This window comes from Nymphalis io, chromosome 8, assembly GCF_905147045.1.
Source record: "Nymphalis io chromosome 8, ilAglIoxx1.1, whole genome shotgun sequence".
Classification (NCBI taxonomy): Eukaryota; Metazoa; Arthropoda; class Insecta; order Lepidoptera; family Nymphalidae; genus Nymphalis; species Nymphalis io.
The window spans coordinates 6,343,224-6,368,522 of record NC_065895.1 but is presented as its reverse complement, the minus strand read 5'-3'; the positions used below and the strand labels follow the sequence as shown (position 1 = coordinate 6,368,522).

General features: G+C 35.4%; 4 protein-coding genes across 5 annotated transcripts; 1 reads left to right on the top strand and 3 right to left on the bottom strand.

Annotated features, from left to right (window-relative positions):
* Positions 1–1,206: 1,206 nt before the first annotated feature.
* Positions 1,207–10,451, bottom strand: LOC126769908 (pre-rRNA 2'-O-ribose RNA methyltransferase FTSJ3). The gene is made up of 10 exons (XM_050488882.1): positions 10,291–10,451; positions 9,458–10,215; positions 8,585–8,743; positions 4,120–4,212; positions 3,801–3,962; positions 3,428–3,635; positions 2,586–2,849; positions 2,131–2,337; positions 1,783–1,982; positions 1,207–1,700 (listed from the first exon to the last, which is right to left on the bottom strand). The coding sequence occupies exons 1-10, from the start codon at positions 10,355–10,357 to the stop codon at positions 1,266–1,268; spliced, it is 2,553 nt and encodes an 850-aa protein (XP_050344839.1). The 5' UTR covers positions 10,358–10,451; the 3' UTR covers positions 1,207–1,265.
* Positions 10,452–11,079: 628 nt separating this feature from the next.
* Positions 11,080–12,916, top strand: LOC126769921 (probable Bax inhibitor 1). Its single transcript, XM_050488900.1, has 5 exons — positions 11,080–11,366; positions 11,718–11,944; positions 12,026–12,252; positions 12,360–12,530; positions 12,751–12,916. Exons 1-5 carry the CDS (start codon positions 11,320–11,322, stop codon positions 12,781–12,783), a joined length of 705 nt encoding a protein of 234 aa, XP_050344857.1. The 5' UTR covers positions 11,080–11,319; the 3' UTR covers positions 12,784–12,916.
* A 5,500-nt stretch (positions 12,917–18,416) lies between these two features.
* LOC126769918 (palmitoyltransferase ZDHHC11) lies at positions 18,417–20,172 on the bottom strand. The gene has a single exon (XM_050488898.1). The coding sequence runs from the start codon at positions 20,079–20,081 to the stop codon at positions 19,047–19,049; it is 1,035 nt and encodes a 344-aa protein (XP_050344855.1). The 5' UTR covers positions 20,082–20,172; the 3' UTR covers positions 18,417–19,046.
* A 322-nt stretch (positions 20,173–20,494) lies between these two features.
* LOC126769915 (tRNA-dihydrouridine(16/17) synthase [NAD(P)(+)]-like) lies at positions 20,495–24,581 on the bottom strand. 2 transcript variants are annotated; one of them, XM_050488893.1, is made up of 7 exons: positions 24,272–24,581; positions 24,042–24,201; positions 23,764–23,959; positions 22,993–23,241; positions 22,666–22,921; positions 21,656–21,823; positions 20,495–21,480 (listed from the first exon to the last, which is right to left on the bottom strand). In XM_050488893.1, the coding sequence occupies exons 1-7, from the start codon at positions 24,485–24,487 to the stop codon at positions 21,328–21,330; spliced, it is 1,398 nt and encodes a 465-aa protein (XP_050344850.1). In that variant the 5' UTR covers positions 24,488–24,581; the 3' UTR covers positions 20,495–21,327. The 2 variants fall into 2 exon arrangements, with proteins under 2 accessions (XP_050344850.1, XP_050344851.1); XM_050488894.1 differs by having other exon boundaries at positions 24,042–24,182; positions 24,272–24,494.
* Between the last annotated feature and the right edge of the window lie 718 nt (positions 24,582–25,299).

Sequence of the window (25,299 nt, the reverse complement as noted above, 5' to 3'; positions counted from 1 at the left end):
ATGTTACATGAATACCACTATCGACAATAAGTCTACTTTGATAAGATCATGTGTCAAGTTACACTTGAAACGAAACGTTAATTTGTGCTTTTTAGGTAACGAGATGCCTAACTATAAATATCAATACATATATATGTTTCTGGCATAGAAAGGCCTGGAAGAGTACCGAGTGGGGAGAAACATGGCGTTTCAGTGGAACGGCTCTCGTGACCTTGCGAGGGCGAGGTTACCCCCGCGCCCTGCACCTACCTGTTTATGAACGTCACTAACCGACATGCCTACTTACCGTTAATATGTATATACATAGCCTTATCTAATTTAAAGACATGAATCATATTTGTATTCTAAAACATAGGTAATATTGTTTGACAATATGTTTAGTTTATTTTTTCGTATGGTTTTTGAAAATGTATATATAAAAATTAAATAGATTTGACAGACTAAAAGGAAAATTTAAATAGCAACTCATTTCAAAGTATTTTTGAAAAATCTATAAAATACATCAGGTAAATCAAACAAAATATATTAATTGCGGGTGTAGCGGATATAGTGACGGCGCACAGCTTGGGTCGGGACGATGACGGCGCTGCGGCCTTGGCCGTGATCGCGCGCTCGATATAGCGCCAACCGCCTCAATCCTCCTACCTACCTCACAATCTCCCTCCCCTACCCCCAACATTTCTCACTCATACCAACGTACAAATTTCTGATGCTCTCTGGCTATTTCCGTATTGATAAAGATACCTAAGTAAAGAATTTCTATTAAAATAAACGCGACGCATTTTTTATATAACACGCATACCAAATTAATAATTAATCAGCAAAGAATATTTTAATTTAATTCAGAAACTAACGTTTAGTAAGCCTGTATTTAGGTAGAAGAATGTTAGTATAATCAGTAAAATCGGCCTAAAGTCGGTATTAATATACACAAAACCACTTAATAGGCAGACAACGTTGTTGAAACGAATCAGAATAAAACAGCAAGGTCGAACAGCGAATGATATCATTTATGGCCTTTCTGTCCCTGAACTCTAGCGAGTGACGCACGAGGACTTAAATATCGCCGACCCTGAACTTATATAAAAATATAGCTTCGCTAATGTCAAACATCGCCCACACTCAATACTTTACCAGGTCACAATAGTTTTATAGGCTAAAAATTTATATCATGATTTGAAAATATTATGATTAAAATACTTATACTTATATTTCATCACATATTTATTTCTTTCAAAATATCGAATTCTTACAATAAAAAATAATTATTTTGCTTTCTTGCCCTTCTTCTGCTTAGGAGGCCTTGTTTTATTTGCCTTGCCTTTCTTGCCACGACCTTTTGTTTTTTCCTTGGCCTTCTGCGCACGTAAATCTTTTTTCATACGCGGATCGACAACCTTGTACTGTCCCTTCACCCCTGTGGGTCGTTTCATCCGCTTAGCTGTTGTGTGCTTCTTGGCAACTACATACGTCACCTTCTTTTTGCCGTCAGATTGGGCCTTCTTGTAGAGGTGTCTAACTTGTTGAGCCTTTTCTCTTTCAGACATGTCTGCATTTTCCATAACAGCCTCGACCTTCTTCTTTGCACGTTCCATTTTTTTAATCATTCGTTTCTTCTTTCTAGCCTTGGCTTCAATCACTTTCTTTATTGGTCGTGCGTTTATATCTTGCAATCTGTTCTTGTACTCCTCTGCATATTTCTGTAATAAACATATTATGTAAGTACACAGTAATATATAATTAACACAATAATTTCATTTTCTGATTTTATTTTTTTTTTACTTCAGGCACTGCCACTTCTTTATTCATATGTTTTTTTTCATCTTCAACAAACCAATCTGGTAAATTTTTATCATTAAAAGCATATCGATTCCAGGCATCATCAATTAGATCCCGTTTGAATTTTTTTGAAGTAGCTATCATTGTTCCTAAAGCCAGAGTTTCAGCATCCATTTTTAGTGTTTTCTTCAGTCTCTTTAATTCTAAAATGAAATACAACATGTTAATTATGGTCACATGGTTTTATAATATGTTTATTTTTATACTGGAAAATTAAATGAAATTTGATTGAATTAAAAGTATCTTATACATTTATAGTTTAATTATAAAAGTTTTTGTATTCAATAATACCAGGATCTTGAGACACAACTTCGAAACCATCCTTTTTACTGGTTTTAGCTCCAGTTTTTCCCACTGTTGGTGCAGCACTATTCTCCACGTCATAGTCACTGTCAGATGAATCATCGTCAGGACTATCATCATCATGGTGCTTCCTTTTTGTGCCAGACTTATTTATCTCTACAGATTTTTTTGAATCACTATCTTTTACTTTCTTGCCTATAAAGTAATTTTCATACATTATATACAATATACATATATATTATTTGATAAAGGAAATCTTGAATGCAGAGGGCATTCTCAAAACAAAGTATGGTTCTAAATGGCCTTGGTTAGCTTAACACAATTACTATACAATTTCTAATGACCATAACAATTATTTAGTAAAATATTCATTCTAACAAGTACTATGATTTTAATTTATTAACATTTCAAATTCTTATTACTATATACCATATATATATTACCTTTTTGTCTGTAAGACTCAGCTAATTTGTCTAAATCAACACCCTCATCATCTTCCTCGTCAATATCTTTGAAACTATCTTTTTGAAACCAAAGCTCTGCTTTCATTGATCTCTTCGACACAGGGTCAGTATTATCAAGATCAGTCAGTAAGGGATTATTTTTTGGAATAGACAGAGTCTTGGACTTTATCTTACTATTTTTCAATGTGTTTAATTTTGTTATTTTATCTATTTTTTTAGATTCGTTGTCTGAATCTGAGAAAGCTGGAAAAATATATTTAATTTTAAGTAACATATAAAAAAAATTATGATATAAAATTAAGATGATGATTTTTGAATATATGCTAAAAATGTATAAATGCTTTATTTACATATAATCTGATTTTATGTAAATAAAGCCTGATATATTTATTTTTTTATAGAAAGGTAGGTGAATGAGCATATGGGCTACCTGATAGTAAGTGTTCATTGAAGCCCATAGAAATAGGCATTGTAAGAAATGTTAACCATCACTTACATAGCCAATGCACCACCAACCTTGGGAACTAAGATGTTGTCCCTTATACCTGTAAGTACACTGGCTCACTCACCTGAGTGGTGGGTAGTACCTACCCTGACAAGTCTACACAAAGCCAGTGAATCCATCTCCATCTGGTTGCATTGGATTACCTATTCATCAGACTATGAGAGTGAGAAAATACAGTTTGCTTCTGTATTTCAGTTCATGCTTGTAAACTATAATATATCCTGTACAGTTGCCTAATCTTAGGTTTGATTTCTGTGGCCGCAATTCGATAGGAAGGACAATATCAATACTAGAATATTTGTCGAATTTTCATTACCTAAAGATTCCTTTGCTTCTTCATCGTCGGTATCAGATTCCATTTCCAATTCACTATCCGAATCTTTATAGTAAAGACCAGACGAATCCAATTTCGATGACTCTACATCATATTTAACATATTTGGGTTTCATTTTCAATTCGTCATCAGAATCATCTTTCTCGTCCAATACAATGTCAGGTTTTTGATCAATTACCATTTTCAGTTGCTATAAAGCAAAATATAGAATACATGAAAAGCTGAATGTTCCATTTACTGTGTGGAAAATAAAAATAACTACTTTCTATAAATTAAAATCTCCATGTCTAATAGTTCATTCTAAATATTTTAATATTTAAATTAATGTCTCATATTTCATTAAACTTTGTCTTACCGCTCCATCCTTAATATCAGCAAGTGTAAACATATCATGGCTTTCCAGAATAGGACCATCATCACCTTTTAATACCATCTTTAGATTCATTTTTTCAGCCAGTTTTTGTCTTTGCTTATTTAACTGTTTCCTTTTCCGTTTAAGTTGCCTCTTTTCTTCTTCCTAATTGAAAAACAATACAAAATATTTTTCATTTTATAAACTCTCCACTTTAACATAAGCTATGAAAAAGTAAATTCTCAATTGTATGTATATGAAATACAGTTAAGAATATAAAAGCATTTTTAAGCACAAACAAAAAGTAACACATATATCTAACCTGCAGTTCAAGTACTTCAGCATCAACTTTATCATTTTCATCTGCTACATCTTCTTCAGCAACTTTTTCTTCTTCTTTAGTTTCTATTTTGTCCTTTAACATAACACAATTAGTTTTTACTTTTACAGCTATTTGAAAATGTATAGTTTGTATAATTTAACATAGTTTACATAGTTAGTAGTAATTTTTTCACATGCGTATATAGTTGTTATTGTTGCTTGTGGTTTCAGCAGATCAGAATAGAGCTATGTCGGACGGCACCAGGCCGAGGAGGAAGCTGCAATGTCGTCATGAGAGCAAAACTCAGCTTCCTTCAGACGAACCTAAACCACTGCGCCGGAGCTCAAGACCTACTGCTGCAGTCCATGGCGGAGTGGGAAATCGACTTGGCTGTGGCCTGCGAGCCCTATTACGTCCCTCCCCTGCCTCATTGGGCAGGCGACTTGGACGACACCGTGGCGGTTCTCACTAGCAACGGAACAGGTCCTCCCCTCTCACTCATTGAGAGGGGCTCGGGTTACGTAGTGGCGGAGTGGGGAGAGTACGTAGTTGTGGGAACGTACTTCTCCCCTAACCGCAGCTTGGTAGAGTTCGAGACATATCTCGGATCGCTCAGAGCTGCGGTGGTCAGGCAGTCGCCGAAACCTTTCTGGTTCTCGGCGACTTAAACGCGAAGCCACGCGCCTGGGGCAACCCCGCCACGAATCTGCGAGGAAGGGCTGTCCAAGTGTGGGCGCTACTCTCCGGCCTGTCCCTACTGAACAAGGGGCAGGCTCACACCTGCGTGCGCCATAACGGGGGGTCCGTGGTGGACGTCTCCTTCGCCACCTCTGTCGTAGCACGCAGAGTGTCGGAATGGAGAGTAGAGGAAGAGGTGGAGACTCTGTCGGACCACCGTTACATCCGATTCGAGATCTCTACCTCTCGCAGGCTGGCGGAACCCCAGAAGGTGCCGACCACTTTGCCGAGGTAGTCTCTTGGCCAGTTAGACCGCGAGCTAATCAGGGAGGCCGCCATTGTGCAACGGTGGGGTTCCGCGGGACGGAGGGAGGGTGCCAGCGTGGAAGAGCTGGCGGGCCGTATGAGCCGTGCCCTCAAATAGGTCTGCGATGCGGCCATGCCGAGGACCCGTCGCAGAGCCCAACGCCTGCATGTGTACTGGTGGTCGCCCGAAATAGCTGAGCTTCAGGCGACGTGCAATCGGGCGCGGCGGGCCTACGTCCACTGTCGAAGACGCAGCGGTCTCGATGTGGACCTGAAGGGACAGCTTTTGGCCGCTTACCGCCAGCTAAAAAAGGACCTGCAGCTGGCAATAAGTCGGGCCAAAGAGAAGGCAAGGGAAGAGCTGCTGGTGAGCCTCAACCGAAACCCATGGGGGCGAGCATATCGAGGGGTTTCCACTTAAGTCGCTGGGTCAAAAGAAAACGAGGTACGCTCTAGTTTAGGTTGACGCAGGTACTTACCGGACACGGCTGCTTCGGTAAGTACCTGCGCAAGATAGCACGGCGGGAAATGTCACCTTCCTGCCACGAGTGTGGTGCGCCAATCGACACGGCGCAACACACCCTGACGGAGTGTGCCGCGTGGGGGTCCCAGATTCTTTCTCTGGCGGCAGTTGTCGGCGGAGACCTCTCCTTGCCGAGCATCATCAACGCGTTGCTCGGAAGCGATGAGTGCTGGTCGGAAATGGTCTCCTTCTGTGAAAATGTAATGTCGCAGAAGGAGGCCGCGGAGCGGGAGCGGTAAGAAGACGCCGTTGCAAACCTGCTCCGCCGAAGAAGACTGGGGAGAAGAATGAGGCGCTATGCGCACCTTCTCCCTCCGCCACAATAGGCGTCGCTGGGACTAGGGGGTTCTCAGTACCCTGGTAATCCTCCTAGAGAATGGAGGCCTGCATACGCAGGCCGCCCGTCAGAGCGTCGCGGTAGCATGCGTAAGCGATCCCGTGGCGCTCCTCGTTATGACGGAAAGGGTACCGCTGGTTTTTTAGTGGGTATTCCGTTGTTCGGGGCGCACTCGGCGCCTCGGACATAGGCGAGCGTAATGCGTTTTTCCAGCGTAAAAAAAAAAAGATCAGAATAGAGCTACAGCATTTCAACCCGCAGATGTAGGAGCTAATTATAAATTTTTGTCATTAAGTATATTTTTCAATTTCAAAATACTTCAAACATAACAAATGAATATAAATAAACTTAGGTGTTAATATCAATAAAAGCCGAGATGGCCCAGAGGTAAGAACGCGTGAATCTTAAACGATGATCGTGGGTTCAAACTCTGGCAAGCACCACACAACTTTCATGTGCTTTATTTGTGATTATAATTCATCTCGTGCTTTACGGTGAAGGAAAACATCTTGATTAAATTAAATTCTGCCACATGTGTATTCCAACAACCAACCCGCATTGGAGCAGCGTGGAGGAATAAGTTCCAAACCTTCTCGTCAAATTTTTTTTTTTATATATTCGCCGGGAGGGCAAATGACTCTACTCCACCTGATGGTAAGTGGTAGTAGAGTCCAAACGCGACGACGGCCAGAACAGACGGGAAAAACGTTAAAAAAAATAAGGAGAGGAGGCCTTTAGCCCAACAGTAGGACATTCACAGGCTGTTTCGGTTTCGGGTTCGGTTAATATCAATAAATTGTTGCTGAAGTACAACATTCAACACTCCTTAAAATTGATACATAAATATTCAAGATGATTTTGTGGTAGACAAGTACAGTACAGTACAGTAACAGCCTGTTAATGTCCCACTGCTGGGCTAAGGCCTCCTCTCCCTTTTTGAGGAGAAGGTTTTAGAGCTTATTCCACCACGCTGCTCCAATGCGGGTTGGTAGAATACACATGTGACATAATTTCAATGAAATTAGACACATGCAGGTTTCCTCACGATGTTTTCCTTCACCGTCAAGCACGAGATGAATTTTAATCACAAATTAAGCACATGAAAATTCAGTGGTGCTTACCCGGGTTTGAACCCACGATCATCGGTTAAGATTCACGCGTTCTAACCACTAGGCCATCTCGGCTTTTAGTAGACAAGACATTGACCAAACTGTAAATACTTAATAGCTAACAAATACTCAATTTAACATTTTGGTAAAGCCCTCTAATGTTAAATTATCTATTAAACAAACAAAGCAGCTTAATATATAATGTTATATAAAAAATACCCAGGAGTTATCATATTACAGGCATTAAAAAAATAGGAAAAGTTCATTGTTTACATAGTCAAGCGATAATTGTTTTAACTACAAGAGATATCATATTTTTTAAATTGAAATACAAAGGCTTATTATGCACTAAAATCTGAACCACATATTTTGTAAAGGATATGGAAAATTAAGAAACTTTGTTTATTAAAAAAGTATAAAAATGACTAAGAATGGACTTTGAGTTCACATTCTTAAAAACAGATAAGAAAAAGATAAATTCTTAGAACAATATAACTCTTTCTATGTATCTAAAAATTTAAAAATTTGAGGCTTAGAGATCATTCTACAATCTACATAAATTAACCAGGAATAGTATCATAAATTCAAACATCTATAAAAATGTTAAAATACAGAACAGGTACCCTTTCCATCTTAACGGGGAGTGCCACGGGATCGCTTTCGTATGCTATCGTGACGCTCCGACAGACGGCCCGCCTATGCGGGCCTCTAGCGGCACACTCCGTCAGGGTGAGATGCGTCGTGTCAAATGGCGCACCATACTCGTGGCAGGAAGGTGACATTTCCCGCCGTGCTATCTTGTGCAGGTACTTACCGAAGCAGCCGTGTCCGGTAAGTACCTGCGTCAACCTAAACTAGAGCGTACCTCGTTTTCTTGAGAGTGCCACCTCCCGCCGCGCTATCTCGAACACGTACTTACAGAGGCACCCGTGTCAGGTAAGCACCTATGCAACCTGGACGAGAGTGTGCCTAATTTTCTTTTGACCCAGCGACTCAAGTGGGGACGTACCACCTCCACTGTCACCAGGCCCGCCGTGAACCCCAGGTCCTCCTCCTATCGGGCAATCAGGGTTTGCTAGGCTAGTGCCCTGATCTGCCCGACCTCCGCCGACACTGGACAGTCGCTGCGGTCTCTCGCGTCGGCCCGGAAGCGGGACATCTCCACGAGCAACTCCGCCTGGATTTCTCAGGGTAGATCGCCCGCGAGGAGTGTCGCCACAATATCAATCTGCCCTGTGCGTCCAGGACACCGTACTGTACCCTCTAACCTTCACCGCTATGACCCTTTGCGGCTTCCGCAAGAGGGCTCGGTTGTGAGCGAGGACCGCGTCGACCCATATCGGGGCACCGTACAGTACCATCGACCTCACTACACCGGCATAGAGGCGCCGGCATAGCGATCTCAGTCTATCCACGTTGGGTAGGAGGCAGCCCAAGGCAGCGGCGGCGTTGACGAGCTTCGTGCCGAATTATTATTATACACACTGCACCAACTTATATTTTAATATTTACCTCAGATGTTTGTGATGTTTTCCATTCCTTGATATGCTTTAACCAGCTGAGCAATGCCTTGACATCCTTCCTTCCAAGAACTTTTATATCTTTGCAACATTCCTTTATTTCTGTAGTTGTTCTCGGATGATTTGCAATCTCATCATCATCCAATATAATCTGTAATATAAAATTAAATATGTATATAATTAATAAGATATTAAATAATTGTAGAACAAAAGTTACAAGACCCATTTTTGTAAAATAATTACAGTAACAGCCCGTTAATGTCCCACTGCTGGGCTAAGGCCTCCTATCCCTTTTGAGGAGAAGGTTTGGAGCTTATTCCACCACGCTGCTCCAATGTGGGTTGGTAGAATACACATGTAGCATAATTTCAATTAAATTAGACACATGCAGGTTTCCTCACGATGTTTTCCTTCACCGTAAAGCACGAGATGAATTATAAACCCAAATTAAGCACATGAAAATACAGTGGTGCTTGCCCGGTTTTGAACCCACGATCATCGGTTAAGATTCACGCGTTCTAACCACTAGGCCATCTCGGCTACAAAAATAAAATAATTAATTTAACAAGAATTATTTATACAGTAGAATCTTGCTAATCCAATAAGATAAGACTGATTAAGAATTAAGATCCTGAACCTTAACAGGATCATTGAAAGTCCAGAGTTTTTGATTGTTTTTCACAAATATAACTGTTCCTTTATTTTCAATAAATACCTGATGTTAGTAATTTAAGTTATTGAACTTTAAAATGAGATAGGGCTAACAAAAACCACTTAGGATTAACCAGTTGTTCAGGATCCAGATGTTAAAATATTGTACTTGCTGTTTTATTGGAAACACTAATATATAATGATGATTTATTACCTCAGAACATCCTTGTAGCAAATCAATTGGGTCATCTTTATCCAAAAATTCAGAAACAGAAAAACTATGAAAAGTGGTGTAATCATTTTCTTTATATCCTTCGGCTTTAGCCTTTTTCTGTTTTTCAGGATGTAATATACTGTTATGTTTCTTTTTCATTATTTCCAAATCTTCAAATACATATTTAGGGTCCAATAATTTTGGATCAATGCTATCTGGAGCAATGTATCCTTGGCAGACAACAAAAATTTCAGATGACTCATTACGAGAGGCCTGGGGCTTTGTTGCATGGACCTTCTTAAAGAACTGCTTCAATACCCAAAGTAATGCATGGTAATCTTTAGATCTGAAAACTTTTGTTACAAACCATCCACCACTTCTTAAAAAATGTGATGCCAGTTTCATAGCACTTAAAGTAAGACATGCTTGCTGATAAGCATCATGTATCCAATTTAGACCAACATTGGGAGCACCGTCATGTAGAACAACATCAGCTTTCCATGTTTTTATTTCCTTTTTAATTGCAGTTTTGCATTTTTCCGTTGTAATATCTTCAGTTAGGCTGATGCATCCAGGAACTTGTTTGATAGGAAATAAATCTACACCGATAACCACACTGGATACAGGCATATTTTGATGTGCCACCTGCATCCACCCACCGGGAGCTGCACATAAATCTATGCATACTCGTGATTTTTGTAAAAATCCAAATTTTCGATTTAACTGTATTAGCTTGAAAGCAGCTCGGGAACGAAAACCTGAAAACAATATTACAATGCACATTGTGATATTTTAATATTAAAAGATGTAAGAAAATTTTCAATAAGACTAACCTGTTTCCTTTGCTAATTGATAATATTTATCCTTCCGTTGCTTTCCTACTTTCGTTTTTTTACCCATTTTGTAAAATTTTAGGCTACTACAACGTTCTATTCAACATAATATTCAACATGTTTTCAAACTATCATGTGTTTTGAGTGACAGTACGATTGCTGACTTTTACAGGTTATTTTTTTTTTTTTTTACATCGTCTCTCTACAGCCTATTAGCACACTATTTACATCCCAAGCCAAAAAAAACTGAAAATATATTTACTGTACTGGTCTAATCTGTATTTCAATAGTTTATAAATATATTATATTATTATTAAAATATAATTTGTACTAACCCAAAAAAGGAATAATAAACATAAATAAATTAAATGCACATGACAGTTATCAGTGAACTCGTGTTTTTACACTATTGGTTAAAATCATGTGAAAATCGATTTCAAATAACGATTCTTAAGAAAACTGAATAATACTGAATACCTACAAATAAAATATTGTTGCAAGCTACCTAAGATAGTAATTTGACAATAATAAATCTTACCTATCTTTTAATTTATATAATAATTAAAATATCCAAAAGTTTCTATTGAAAAACAAAAATATTGTCATTTTTGTCGTAATAATATTATTAAAAATCTAAAGATCACAGAAAGTATATTTTATGTTCTAAATCTAAAAAATTTTAAGTCCTAGGACGAGAATACAATTTTGCAATAATCGATAAAGTTATCGACTTTGTCTCGATTTTCACTACAAAATGTTAGTAGTCCAATGTTCAATTTATTAATTACCTATACCTTCTTGCGGAAGTTTCAAGTCGTGGATGTGATATATAATATAACATCGTATCGTAGTGTCAGCCATTTGTTCCATAAACCATTTCTAAATTGATTGCATCATACGATATTAAAATTTACTTATTGCTCAGTTTTATTTGTGAATTGTGTCTAAGCAGAAGCTTTATATTGCTTTTAATTAACTGTAGCGCAACTAATAGTTACGGTTCTACTTTCGTCAGATCAGGTTTACACCATGACTCCAAATATCCAATCCTTTATTAACAGCTTTCAGAATCGACTGTAAGTAGTTTATTTTCTTTGTCTAAGATTATTCATATTACGTTCAATTTTACTTAAAAAGCGTAGTTCATAATAAAAATAAAAGATAATTCTAGAACTTATGCGTCATTATATTCATATGATAATAAATAACAAACATTTTCCGTTATTTTTTTCAACAAATCGACAAAAAAATTAATTTAATTCTGTTAAAGTATACACATGCATAAGTCATGTAATGTAAAGTTGACGCAAATAATGCCTAGTCATGACTACTTCGTAAATAACATTTTAGTAAATAAGGTCCGTCAATGATATCATTTTGTATTTTATGTATCATAGTTAACTAATGCTAATACTCAATACTTTAAGAGAACCTCCGGTTCGTCAACATCTCAAAAATGTGTATGGGACACTCATGATGACATGTGGAGCAGCTTCAGCTGGAGTGTACATTGATATGTTTACAAGATTCCAAGCAGGTCTACTTTCAGCAATTGTTGGCGCAGGTCTTATGTTGATGTTAATTGCTACTCCAGATAATGGAAAGAACACCAAGTTAAGACTTGGCTATCTCTTAGGATTTGGTTTAACTTCAGGTATAAATGAAAATAATGTTCAAACAAAGAAAAATAAAATAAATTTATACCTTGAAACTAAATTTAAAAATTATATTCTAGGTATGAGCATGGGTCCCCTTTTGGATTATGTGAGCGTTGTTGATCCATCTATAATTGTAACAGCTCTCCTAGGCACAACAATAGTGTTTGTGTGCTTCTCCATTGCTGCCATGCTAGCCGATCGAGGCAGCTGGCTGTTCCTAGGTGGCACACTCATGACCTTACTTAGCTCAATGTCCCTAATGACACTGGTTAATCTTTTCATGCAGTCTCATTTTCTTTACCAAGTAAGTAACAATTCATATTATTAAAAAAAATTAATTAATTTTTTACAAGATTGTCATTTTAAAATGAATTGTTGAATATTTAAGGTAATGAGCATTTATTATTTCAGGTTCATCTTTACCTGGGATTAATGCTGATGTGCGGTTTTGTTCTGTTTGACACCCAACTTATCATTGAGAAGCGTAGAATGGGTAATAAGGACTTTGTGCAACATGCTCTGGAATTGTTCATAGATTTCGTTGGAATGCTGAGGAGACTTCTTATTATCTTAACACAAAAGGTAAATTAAATTGAAACAGTTTTTCTTCACTATAAATACTTTATATTGTATAATCTACATGCATAATATTAAATATGTGTTGATCCATATTTGTAGTTTAAACAATGTAGATTCAAGTATCTGCTGTCTGTGGGTATGTCATCAACTCAATATTGATATATTTATACTATTTGGTGCAAAATGATTTGATGATGAGTCTTATAAATTTTTTTATTTTTAGGAGGAACAAAACCGTCGCCGCAAACGTGAATAATTATTTCATCATTTAGAATTAAGATGTTTAAATTACACTGTATCTTGTAAAACTTTCTTGTATTTATTTTTGTTATGGGTTCAGAACTTTATAAATTACATAAAATGAAATAAATTAAAACTACAAACAACAACTTTAGTTTTATTTCAATTTTAACCACTTAGGATTTTAATGAAATGACTGATTTTGAATGTGTAAAATTTTCAATGTATACTTATCTTTTGAAATTGGATTGCATTTTCTTTTAGAAATTCCTATTGTGGAGGCCACCAAACTGTAGCCTCAGTTATATTAATTATATATTTAAAAAGGAAATTCCAAGTCCTGTAGGAAGGCATACACGAGAGCGGATGCACAGCGCATTGTGCAGATTGGTTATGACCTTATTTCGCATCCTAGGGGTTCCCGTAGCTTCTGGCGTCTGACCAAGTCTGTGCAAAACAATTTCTGCCAACCTTCGCTGCCACTGCTCAGAAATCCGGACGGATCGCTAGCTCACAGTCCGCAGGAGAAAGCCGACCTCCTGGCTAAACTCTTTGCCGACAACTCTGTGATCGATGATTGTAGTGCGCAGCCACCAACAATACCTTCATGTGGCCACACGATGCCTGACATCAAAATCAGGCAACGTGATGTGCGTGCGGAGCTGCAATCACTTGATATACGGAAAGCTAGCGGTCCCGATGGAATACCAGCCATTGTGCTGAAGAAGTGCGCGGCGGAGCTGTCTCCTGTGTTAACGCGCCTGTTCCAACTTTCTCTCTCTTCGGGATGTGTGCCGGAGGCTTGGAGAAGAGCTAATGTGCAAACGGTTCCCAAAAAAGGGGATCGGTCTGACCCGGAAAATTATCGACCAATAACTATAACCTCAGTACTTTGTAAGGTGATGGAACGGATTCTAAACAACCAACTGATCCATTACCTAGAAGATCACTGTCTAATTAATGATCGTCAGTACGGGTTTCGACCAAAACGGTCCACAGGTGATCTTCTAGCGTACGTAACACACCTCTGGGGTGAAGCTATCGACAAGCATGGAGAATCGTTGGCCGTCAGCCTCGATATCTCCAAGGCTTTCGACAGGGTCTGGCACAGAAGTCTTCTCTCCAAGCTACCGGCATATGGTCTGCCTGCTCAGCTATGCACCTGGATTGCCAGCTTCCTACACAAGCGTAGCCTTCGTGTTTTAGTAGATGGTTGCGCTTCACAATTCTATGTAGTGAATGCTGGGGTCACCCAGGGATCTGTGCTATCTCCCACACTCCTTCTTTTGCATATCAATGATATGCTCTCCCTTGGGAACATACATTGCTATGCAGATGATAGTACAGTGCATGGTGGATACCACGGACGCGCAGTGGCTGGGCGGGCGGAAACTGAGGAGAGGCGGGAGAATCTTGTCATTGAACTCGATTACGGACGTTAGAGCTCATCGCCAAATGGGGTTCTGATAATCTTGTTGAGTTTAATGCCAAGAAAACGCAGGTATGTGCTCTCACAGCGAAAAAGTCACCATTTTACCCTCATCCCTCCCTCTGTGGCATACCGCTGATGATACAAAGCAAAATCGCCATACTGGGGATGGACGTTCGCTGCGACCTTAGTCCAAGGGATTACATCGAGGCTATTATAAAAACAGCTTCACGGAAACTCGGAGTTCTGAACAAGGTGCGGCGTTTTTTCACGCCACAACTGTGCCTGTTATACAAAACACAGGTACGGTCTTGCGTTGAATATTGCTCGCACCTTTGGGATGGCTCCGCTAAGTACCTACTGGAGGCCTTGGACCGGTTGCAGCGACGTGCAGTACGCATTATTGGCGACGTAAAGGTCACAAACACCCTTGAACCTTTACAATTGCGTCGCGAGATAGCAGCACTGAGCGCTTTCTATCGACTATATCACAACGAGTGCTCTGAGGAATTATTATCTCTAATTCCTGCTTCCCCCTTCCTTCTTAAGTCCACGCGAGCTGGTTCTCGATGTCACCGCCTAACTGTGACATCAATTCCATCGCGAACAAAGAAATTTGGCAACTCCTTTCTTTGTCGCACTTCCAAAAAATGGAATTCTTTACCAGCTCACGTGTTCCCCTCCTCTTACAACCCGGGTTCCTTCAAACGAGGCGTGAAGAGGCATCTTGCGGGCCGGCAAGGCGAAGGCGGCTAGTGCAGAACGTTTTTCCCGTCTGTACTGGCCGTCGTCGCGTTTGGACTCTACTACCACTTACCATCAGGTGGAGTAGAGTCATTTGCCATCCCGGACATATATAAAAAAAAAAAGGAAGTATTTGTGTTCTAAACAATTGTGTATCATTTATGCGATTCAGTTGTAACTTTGTACTATTGTTTACGGTTAGAGACATTTATATTTTCTTTTTGATTTTCTCAAAAGATTTACATTTAAATCACTTACTGGTGGTAGGGCTTTGTGCAAGCTCGTCTGGTACACCACCCACTCATCAGATATTCTGTCGCAAAACAGCAGTACTTGGTATTGTTGTGTTCCGGTTTGAAGGGTGAGTGAGCCAGTGTAATTACAGGCACAAGAGACATTATTATTTTGATAGGTGAGGTATATATTGTGTGTATTTCTTTTTGATTATGTTTATAAATATATATGTATATAAATTAAGTAATTTAATATTAAAAAAATATTGTCTTATGTAAAATATATTACTGAATATTATGAGTGTAATAATAATAATATAGCCATTTATTCAGTTCTTAAACCAAAAAACAAAATTCTAATACATTAAATTTAGACTTATACTAGTATTTGAAACTTGCTTATTTTCTGCAGATCTGTTTGGCAAAGGCCTCCTCCAACCTTTTCCATTCTGACCTTTCCTGAGCCACTGTTCCACATAATACCTGCTACCTGTCTAATGTCCTCATCCCATCTTTTTTGTGGTCTACCTTTCTTCCTTTTACCTTCTCTGTGGTATCTTGTAACTTTTTTACAACATTTATAGTGACATCTTACCATATATCCTGCCCATCTCCATTTAAGTCTTCTGATTTTCAGTTTGACGTCTATAGTTTTTGTTTATATACTTTTCTATAGTTTCTATTCTGCTTTAGTTTCTATCTTTCTTTATGCTATTTTTAATTTCTTTACTAATTTTGGCAATTTGTTTCTTTCTGTCATGTGTATGTCTTGCGCTGATTAAGTGGTTTCTATCCTCGAGTGGTTTCATGGTATTTGTTGTTAGCCATTTTTTTGTTCGGTTTCAGTACTTGCAATGAGTTGTGCCTGTGTTTTAATGGTATTCTCCATCCACTTATATTTTTCTTGTACTCCTAGGTCCTATGTGTTGGGTTTAGTCTGTGAATTTGTCCCTCAGGAGGGCTGTTAGATTTTCTATCTGATGTTTTCCGAGCTTTGCGTTTCCGAGGTTTTGTGTTGGTCTAGGCTTTTTTGGTTGTTTTCCAGTTAGCTCTGCTCTGATCAGTCTATGATTGGTGTTGAAGTTTAATTTATTGATAACGTTGAAGTTATTGAAGTAACTGTGCCTGTTAGTCATTATAAAATCAATTTGGTATTTTGTTTTACCGTCAGGCGATACCCAAGTTCACATGTTTTTTTTTTATTTTTCTTGAACATAGTATTTAGGATGGTTAGCTTGTTTTCTAGTGCGAAATTAGTAATTTTATCTCCATTTGTACTCCTAGTTTTGTTACTATACATGAATGGTTCTAGTATTTCATTTTCTCCTGAACGCCTTGCTCCAATTTGCCCATTGAAGTCTCCCATTACTATAACATTTTTATGGGCGCATGCGTTGGATCGTCTTATTGAGATCATGGTAGATTGTATTGTTCTGATCTATTGTTTCTGAATTCTATTGTTCTGTAGGCGAATATATTTGTACAATAGACCAGGGATCTTTGTATCCTTGTAGTTTCAAATCCATTATTCCTAATCGCTCTGATATTCTTATAATTTTTTCTAGACACTCAGTTACATTTTTAATAATAAATCCAACTTGACCTTGGGTCTCCCCTTCTTTAATCTTCAAGTCGTATTTAAAATTATCCTTTAATTCTTGTAACAGTTCGATAGTAGATTTTTCTTTTTCTTCTAAGCTAAATACCATAATATTGTTATTTCTCTCTCCTCTTTTTAGGTACTCTATCTCTTTTTCTAATTTTTCGAGTTTGATTTTTAAATTTTTATTTTCTACTTTTATAGGAAGTAATTTTTCCTCCATACTGTCCATAATACTTTTTGTAGTGGAGTCCTTTAGTTCAGCTATTTGATTTTGCATTTCGATCTTCATTTTGCCAAATAATAATTGAAATTGACCTTCCATTGTATTGCGTTCTTAAATTGATTCTGATCTTGTGCTTCCTTATTCGGTTGTCTCCAATAAAATCACACAACACTGATAATTTATAATCACTTCGCAGTGGTTTTACTTTGGTGGTTCTGTTTTGAGACGAAGTTAATTTCCAGATATTATTAATTCTATTTTTGATCAATAGTTTTCTGTCATAGATTAGCACTTTGTTCATTATGGGTGTAAATTAACAATAATAGTATTTACTGGTAATTATTTTTTTTTGTATACCTGCATATTATACATAAATAAACTTTGTTTATTTTTATATATATTTTTTTTATACACCGGGAAAGCAAATGATTACACTCCACCTGATGGTAAGTGGTAGGGGAGTCCAAACGCGACGACGACTAATATAGTCGGGAAGAATATCCTGCACTAGCCGCCCCCGCTTTGCCGGCCCGCAAGATGCCTCTTCACGCCTCGTTTGAAGGAACCCAGGTTGTAAGAGGAGGGGAACACGTGTGCTGGTAAAGAATTACATTTTTTAGTGGTGCGACAAAGAAAAGAGTTGCCTAATTTCTTCGTGCTCGATGGAATTGATGCCACAGTTAGGCGGTTAGATTTATTTTATATAAAATTGAATTTAATTTTAAGAAGAATCCTTTAAAGTTTGGTGTTTGTATCATCTTAACCCGTTAGGGATATTGAGTTCCAGTCACCAAATACTATAAAAGCAATCCCAAAATGAATGCTGCTTATAATGTTACGTTTTAGTACATAAAATTAATTTTAGGGGAAAAAGAAAATTAAAAAAGATCATTTTATGTATTTTTTTTACTTGTTACTTAGTGATCGAAGCTAGTTACTGATTATTATAGGTTGTTTGGCGCCGAAAAATAAAATTACCCAATGTTTTGTATACAATGTAATTCACGAAATAAATTATAAAATAATTATCAATTTATATATAAAGTGACCCTTATTAAGTAAATAAGGCACATTTATAGATTATTTCAATAAGATTGTACACTATTTACTTATATTTATTTACCTTCAAGTACAGTAAGTTACTAACTGAAAAATAAAATCCAAAATAATACAGTATATTGCAGGCATTTAATATAGTAACGCTAAAGAGTTGCTTGGAAAAGGGCTTCCGTTGTTCATATTTGCGGGTTAAATGAAAATTTGTAGAAAAGCCATTATACATTATTTCATGTCAATTTAACGTGTAAGTGTATCGATTCATTTAAATTATAATAAACTTTGTTTAGATAATTCATACAAACTATTGGAACTTATAAGAATATTTATCATAAGCGATAATCAAATCTGTATCCGTCGAACGTGTTCCACGTTATACAATACTTACATATTACATGTACATATATAACATTAAAGTTTATGCTAACGTTATCTAATTAATTGTATAAATTAGATTAGCTTGGAATTTGTGGTCATTGTCAATTAGATAATAAAAATTTAAAACAATTCAATTAATATATCTACGACAAATAAATTAATATGCCATAGTTTACTGAAGAATGTAGTTTTACTCAAAAAAATTTAGCATTTCGTCAGTTTTGGCTGTCTCCAATTATAAGGAGGTTATTTATAATTACAAGTATACAACAAGACCAAGTGAATATAATAGATAATTAAATTGACAACTTATGATACCACTTTTGATCACTGGACACCTACATACATACAGAAAAATTCTAGCTATCGTCAGTTTTACACGTTCTTTTTGACTCCTCTTGTTCCTATATGTGTGTTAAATTGGGTTTGGTTAATTTTTAAATGAATTTGGACCTGAATTTGTGGAAAATTGTACTTCATTGATTAATCTAAAAACTATTTTAAAATTTCCGCCAAATAAGTTTTTCATTAAAGTGGCATTAACAAATTATAATAATAGGTGTAATAAGTTCACTTATTTTCCAATTTTTAACCTTTTTGATTAATACCTGTGTTAGCTTCTCTCTTCGTTACTAGGATGAATTTTAGTATTTTCGTATAATAAAATCTTTCTAGTTCTATTTAATTCATCGGTAACAAAAGTATTTAGAAAATTTTTCACACGTTTTCCATTGATATGGTTCCGCATAATTTTTCCCCCAGCTTCAGAACTAACAATTGAATTTGATTTTACCTTATTCTGATTTATAATGTAAAGCCTTCTAATATTGAATCTACAAGGCTTACAACTAATCGACGATTTAATGTGCGAGTTTCTCATTATATATTCGTATGTAGAAAGACCTAAAATTGAAATATAAATGTGAAAACATAACAAATGCAACAAAGCACAAGCTATGGCTAAGGCAATTATACAAAATGTAACAAGAAATATTAAAAAATAAATAGAACTCTTACAATATTTTTTAGTCACATAATTTAAGTCCTTTAATTGTGTACAGTTTATAAAAGTTTGAGTTGCAGTACTTAATTCCTGAGGGCTTTCAAGGAAAAAATATATATCTATTAAGCACAGTATTGAAGTAAACAGGGCAATGAATAAGGCTGAAACGACGCATAGAATGAATACGGCATAGTTTTTTTGACCAACACAGTTGTTTAACCATTTACAGTGATGATCAAATTGATATACGCATTTATTGCATATCCCACAATGTTTCGTTTTCTTGTCAGTGGTGTTAATATTACAGAGATGGCATCTTCCATTTTCAATGACATGGGCATGAATTGTTCGATCGAATTCTGGGAGTATATTTATATCTCGTTTTCTTAGATCATCCTCTCCTGGATCCATTAAAGATGCGGCAAAATGCGCAATCACATGAACTACGTATACAAAACTATAAATAATTAGCGACGCAGACTTCAAGTCATCAAATTGTATCTGTGTGAGTAATAAGAAGTTAACTAAAGCCGTGATTACGAAAACTATCCACCCAACGATTTGTTGGTAATTTAGAGGAAGTTGAAGTCCATTCGTCCTCCTTTGAGGTCTTCGAGTTAGGTGCAACGAACAACATTTATGCATTTAGATAAAAATGACCGATTTTTAAACACTGTTACCTTAACCACTGAAACAAACAAATAAATCAAATGTGAAAAGAGAGGGTACGAGTAAATGCGCGCGCAACGATGTAAGAGTGTTGAGTGTGGTTGGTTTAAAAAATTACGATATAGTTACTTGTGAAAAAAAAAACTTTCTGAACATATACTCAGCTTGCTACATAAAGTAACTAAGCGACTCAATTATATTTGAATTACTCAATGACTTATTGAACACCATTATTAAATAACTTTCCTTACTTACTAATTCTACTAGTCGAGAGTACTATGGCAGGCTATATGTTCCTCTTCTTATAAAAGATTAAAAAGAAATTATGTAATTATTTCTTGTATTTTAGACTTTATTATGTTTTTAAAATAGATAAATAAAACACTAAATTAGAAAGAATTTATTTTTATTATTATAAAAAAAACTAATACAGGAAAGTTAATTTAAATTACTTTGATGTACTTACTGTATTATATGCTTTTTACATAAAAATACAAGCATACAATAATTAATGTTAAGTAAGCATGACTTCGTGGACGGCATTTTGAATAAAATATCAAGAGAACTTAGGTAAGTATTCACCTGCATATTATAAATGGTTCTTACCTTCTGCGTTTTTTTAATTATCATTAATAAACCGTCACTGATATGAATGTAACCAAAGTAATATCAAACATACTACTACAAATGAGTAGATATTCTGATCTTAAAAGTTTATCAATTTAGCAGAAAGTTTATATAAATTGTATTTTACATCACAAATAATTTGAAATATTTTATCCATTAAAACATTTATGCCAGAATGTTGTTTATTCTTGTTATGTCAAGTTATTAAGTTTTTAGAACCCCATAATAATTAATATACTAATTTGATAGATATAATTTTTGGACCATAAAAAAGATGACATTATAATTAATGGTTTCGACTAGAAAATATAGGGCTCTTTTTTAAGCTATTTAAAAATTGTATTATAGTACTTCAATACAGTAATATACATAATTCATAAAAGCATAAAAATATTTACTTTGAAATGTAAACAGATTTTGTTTAATTGTCACAATGTCTATAGTAATGTTGCTGACTCTATTGTACCCACACATTCTCTTAATTAACCTATACGAGAGGCATTATTTTCCTGTTATAATAGTAAACTAAAGTTTAAAAATTGTGTTCAATAGAATTGGCACCAATATTAAAATTCACTATTTAATCAGCGGTTATTCAACATACTTCCTTATCTTTCTGTAAAGCAAACTTTTTTGCCATTTCGCGTCGCGTATGTACCAATATCCTATGACCTTTGCAATCTAAGTCTTCTTCATAACATTTGTTTTTACAACATTTCTTACACAGCTGATAAACGCATTTTCCTCCCTAAAATTAAATAAAAATCAAATTATATTATTATTTCTTAATTATAATATATTATTGGCCAGATTTTAAAAATATTTATTAATACTACTACTATTATAATTACAATTTGAGTTGCATTTCGAAATAATTGATAAGCAGTAATTATAATGTTTTCTAGTTTAAAAAAACATATTACGAGAGGATTAGGACATGTCTCATTGAAACAAATTTCTCCATTTCTTCTATTCTGTTGCTCAAGATCAGGTTTAACTGGTCTTCTCATTATTTTTCTGAATTTTTTCATCTTTTTTCTAGAAATCTTGTTTTCATCTGAATCATTGTTTGCCCTTTTCACCACATTATCCTATGAAATGAAAAATATTATGGTTTAATGAAATAAAAGGCAAATTTTCTGTATGAAAATTACCTATAACTAACAAACTAATCAATAATAAAATCTTTCAACAATAAAATCTAAATAGGCAGAATTTTAAATATATTCATATTTAAAAAATTAAAATAAAGCTTCAGTTTTTCTGATGGGGCCCAGATATTCGAATTTGCAATTGCGAAACTCTTGCATTAGTTTTATAAGCCTCAAATTGTAAATGAGTATGCCAATTCTTCGAGTAAAGATGTAAGTTAAGATGTAACATCTGTCAATTTTAATCCTGGAGGTGTTATTGAGTAATACTTAATCATAATAAAATAAAATCTATTTAGCCTGAGGACCTTTCTGGACTAGAAAGAAGCAATGTTGAATGGAGACAGTTGGTGGAGGCCCTGCCAAAACGCATACGGAAGTTAGAGATGTTTTGAGAATGAATTGGTTTATTTAAGTAGAATGTATTATTTTATTTGTTTTTAAAAGGAATTGTCCATGAATTGCAATGAATAATAAATGAATCTGAAGATCCTCTTCAATGGTAGAATTTTGATAATAATGAATTTTAAATGTTATCTACATCATAAAAGTATTTGTTAATTCAGGCTGCAACATAGGTGTTCATTCAATATAATGCATAAATAATATGAAGATATTAGAAATTATCATATTTTCCATTTAGTTTATTTCAAGTATTTGTTTTAAAAAACATGACATTCACATATGTATTCTATATATAACCGCTTCTGAATCTGCAAATGCCTTGTTAGCTTTTTTTATTTATGTTTATCTGCGAGTTCAATGGCACCAATTACAGTTACCTGTTTATTACTAAGTCTCTCCATCTTTTGAGTATGTTCCTCCGGTGATATTCTTACATAGGGTTGACATAACCAAGGGGGCAAGATTAAATTAAATGCAATCCTTGTTATGCCCTCATTGTTATCAAACATTAATTCACCTTTATGATAAAGTAAATACTTATCTCTTATTTTGATACAAACACTTTTAAAATCTTTTAAATTTTGGGCAGTAGCCAGTAATTGCCTTTCTTCATTATTATTTTCAAATGTAAAACTGAAAGGAAAAATATTTACATTCTTTCATTGTTATTGATCAACTTTGTATTCTAATATTGTTGTACTTACATTTTATGAAATATCTTGAACAAATGACCTCTAATAAAAGATGTAGGACATGGGTACTCCTCTACTAAATTCAGATACTCCATTGCGATTTCCCATGTTACTGGATTGACTCCTTGAAAAATTGCAGGGTTTGTAAGATTACCTTCAGCACTCATAATGCCATCAACATTTGTGTAATCCAAGCATCTTTGGACATCTTGTAAACATTGTATATTACCATTTGCAAACATGGGTATAGATATGGCTTCCCTAAAAGTAAACATATTTTTATATTAAAAAAATATATATGGAAAAATAAAAAGTCAGTAGAGCCCTGATTATTATTAAAGTTTAATGTTATCAGAAACCAGAATGATATACATTTTGTTATACAAGTATTTATGGGAATATTGTTTGCTATATAAAATAAAAATGCTTTAAATATTAGTAATCTATCTATCACAGGGTTAGCATCCACTTTTATAAAGTTTGTGTATGATAATTTTATGTAAACAATGTATTGTGAATTTGTTATTATTTTAATATATTTGTGTCTTTTCAGTGATGCAAGGAAAAGCTATTCATAAGAAAAAAGACAACTTAATTAATTAATTATGTACAAATATGGTGAAAGTATCTTTAGTATCAATCAGAGCTGTCTTCGCAGTTGCTAACACTGTTCTGTAATTATAACTGGTTTATAATTTGAATAAATTGGGGTATTATTATTTAAGACAATCAAAGCTCTAATTTATTTCTAGCTTATTTCATGATTTTAGTACATAGACCAACCTAATAGCTTTAATATGCTGCCAACTTGCTATACCTGTCAAAGGGCCTTTTTGGTCTCTAGTTCTTCCATGTACTGTTAATAATTTACAACCAGCTTCTTGTAACATTAATGCATATTTTACAGATTTTTCAATGCTCTCAAAAATTCTCACCTTACATGTAATCGGAACTGAAACAGCTTTTGACATTTCTAATACTGTAAAATAAACAGTTAATTAGTTTTTATTCAAATTAATGTTATATCTGTGATATTTTATGTCTTATTGAGTATAGTTTACCTATTTGCTGCAATAGCTGCCAATCATCTTGAAGAAATGACCCATATCTACCACGTTTTGCAATAGATTGTGGGCAACCAAGATTAATGTCAATAGCATCACAATCTTTTTCAACAAATTTTGCAGCAGTAGCCATTATTTCTGGATTATTACCACAGAACTGTTAAAATAAGGATACAGGTATTGCAAATAAACATTGTAGCGAACATGGCTAAAGTGTTTGTAAGTACCTGAACGATTAAAGGACGATCTTCAGAACAAGTAGTAAAATTTTCTTTTCTATACTTTGGATCTTTTGTAAATACATTACTATGAAGCATAGGAGTATAGCATAGTGTTGCACCATGTCTTCTACATAACAATCTCCAGGCCAATTCACTAGCGTCGACCATAGGTGCAACCACGAAACGTGGTCGCCCTATATTTTCAAACCACTCCGAAGACATTTAACTTTCAGCCCGACAAGTATATTTCGACGCGTGGACAATATCGGAAATCGGAATTAATATCTTGTCAAATGTCATAATTTTGATAACCGCTTCTACCGTAGACAGAGAAACTAATAGACCCAATACTTTCTTCTCACTTACACAAGAAAGATAACGAAAATTACGTTACAAGTGATTTAGACAGAGATAGAATTATCAAATTTTTTGTCCCTTATCGCGTAACTAGTTTTGGTATTTGTTTCGCTACTCAAGTAGCGAAACAAACTTAACAGTTGGTGCGTTCATTGTAGTTTTTGTTCAATTTTCGCTTATTTTTATGTTAGAAAACGATTCTAATCCAGTGAAAAGGCCGAGAAACAATCGTTATATCATATCAATGGTTATACAATGGTGCATTGTCGTATTATTTCATGTTAAAGCGATAGCATGAAGTAAATTACCGGCGTATGTTTTCACTCTATTTTTAATTAAGTACGACTATTGTGTCCCTAAATATAGTTTCTCAGTTATGTTTATTTATGCCATAGCATGACAGAACCTTATATTGCATTAAAATCCTGAAGATAATAAGATTTTTCAGTTTTTATCATTCATAACCTATAATTATTTATCATGTAAGTGCTGCCAGCATCAGCTAAAGAAAATGTCCCGATTTTCGATAAAAAACATCGACCCGTCGACAATGTAAACAAATAAATACGGAGTCCAATAATAGCCTAAAGTGCTTCGTTATATGTAAATATGTTATCTTAATTTATTCGTTCTCCTATTTATAATTTCCTAACGACAACATTATTTAACATTCTTCA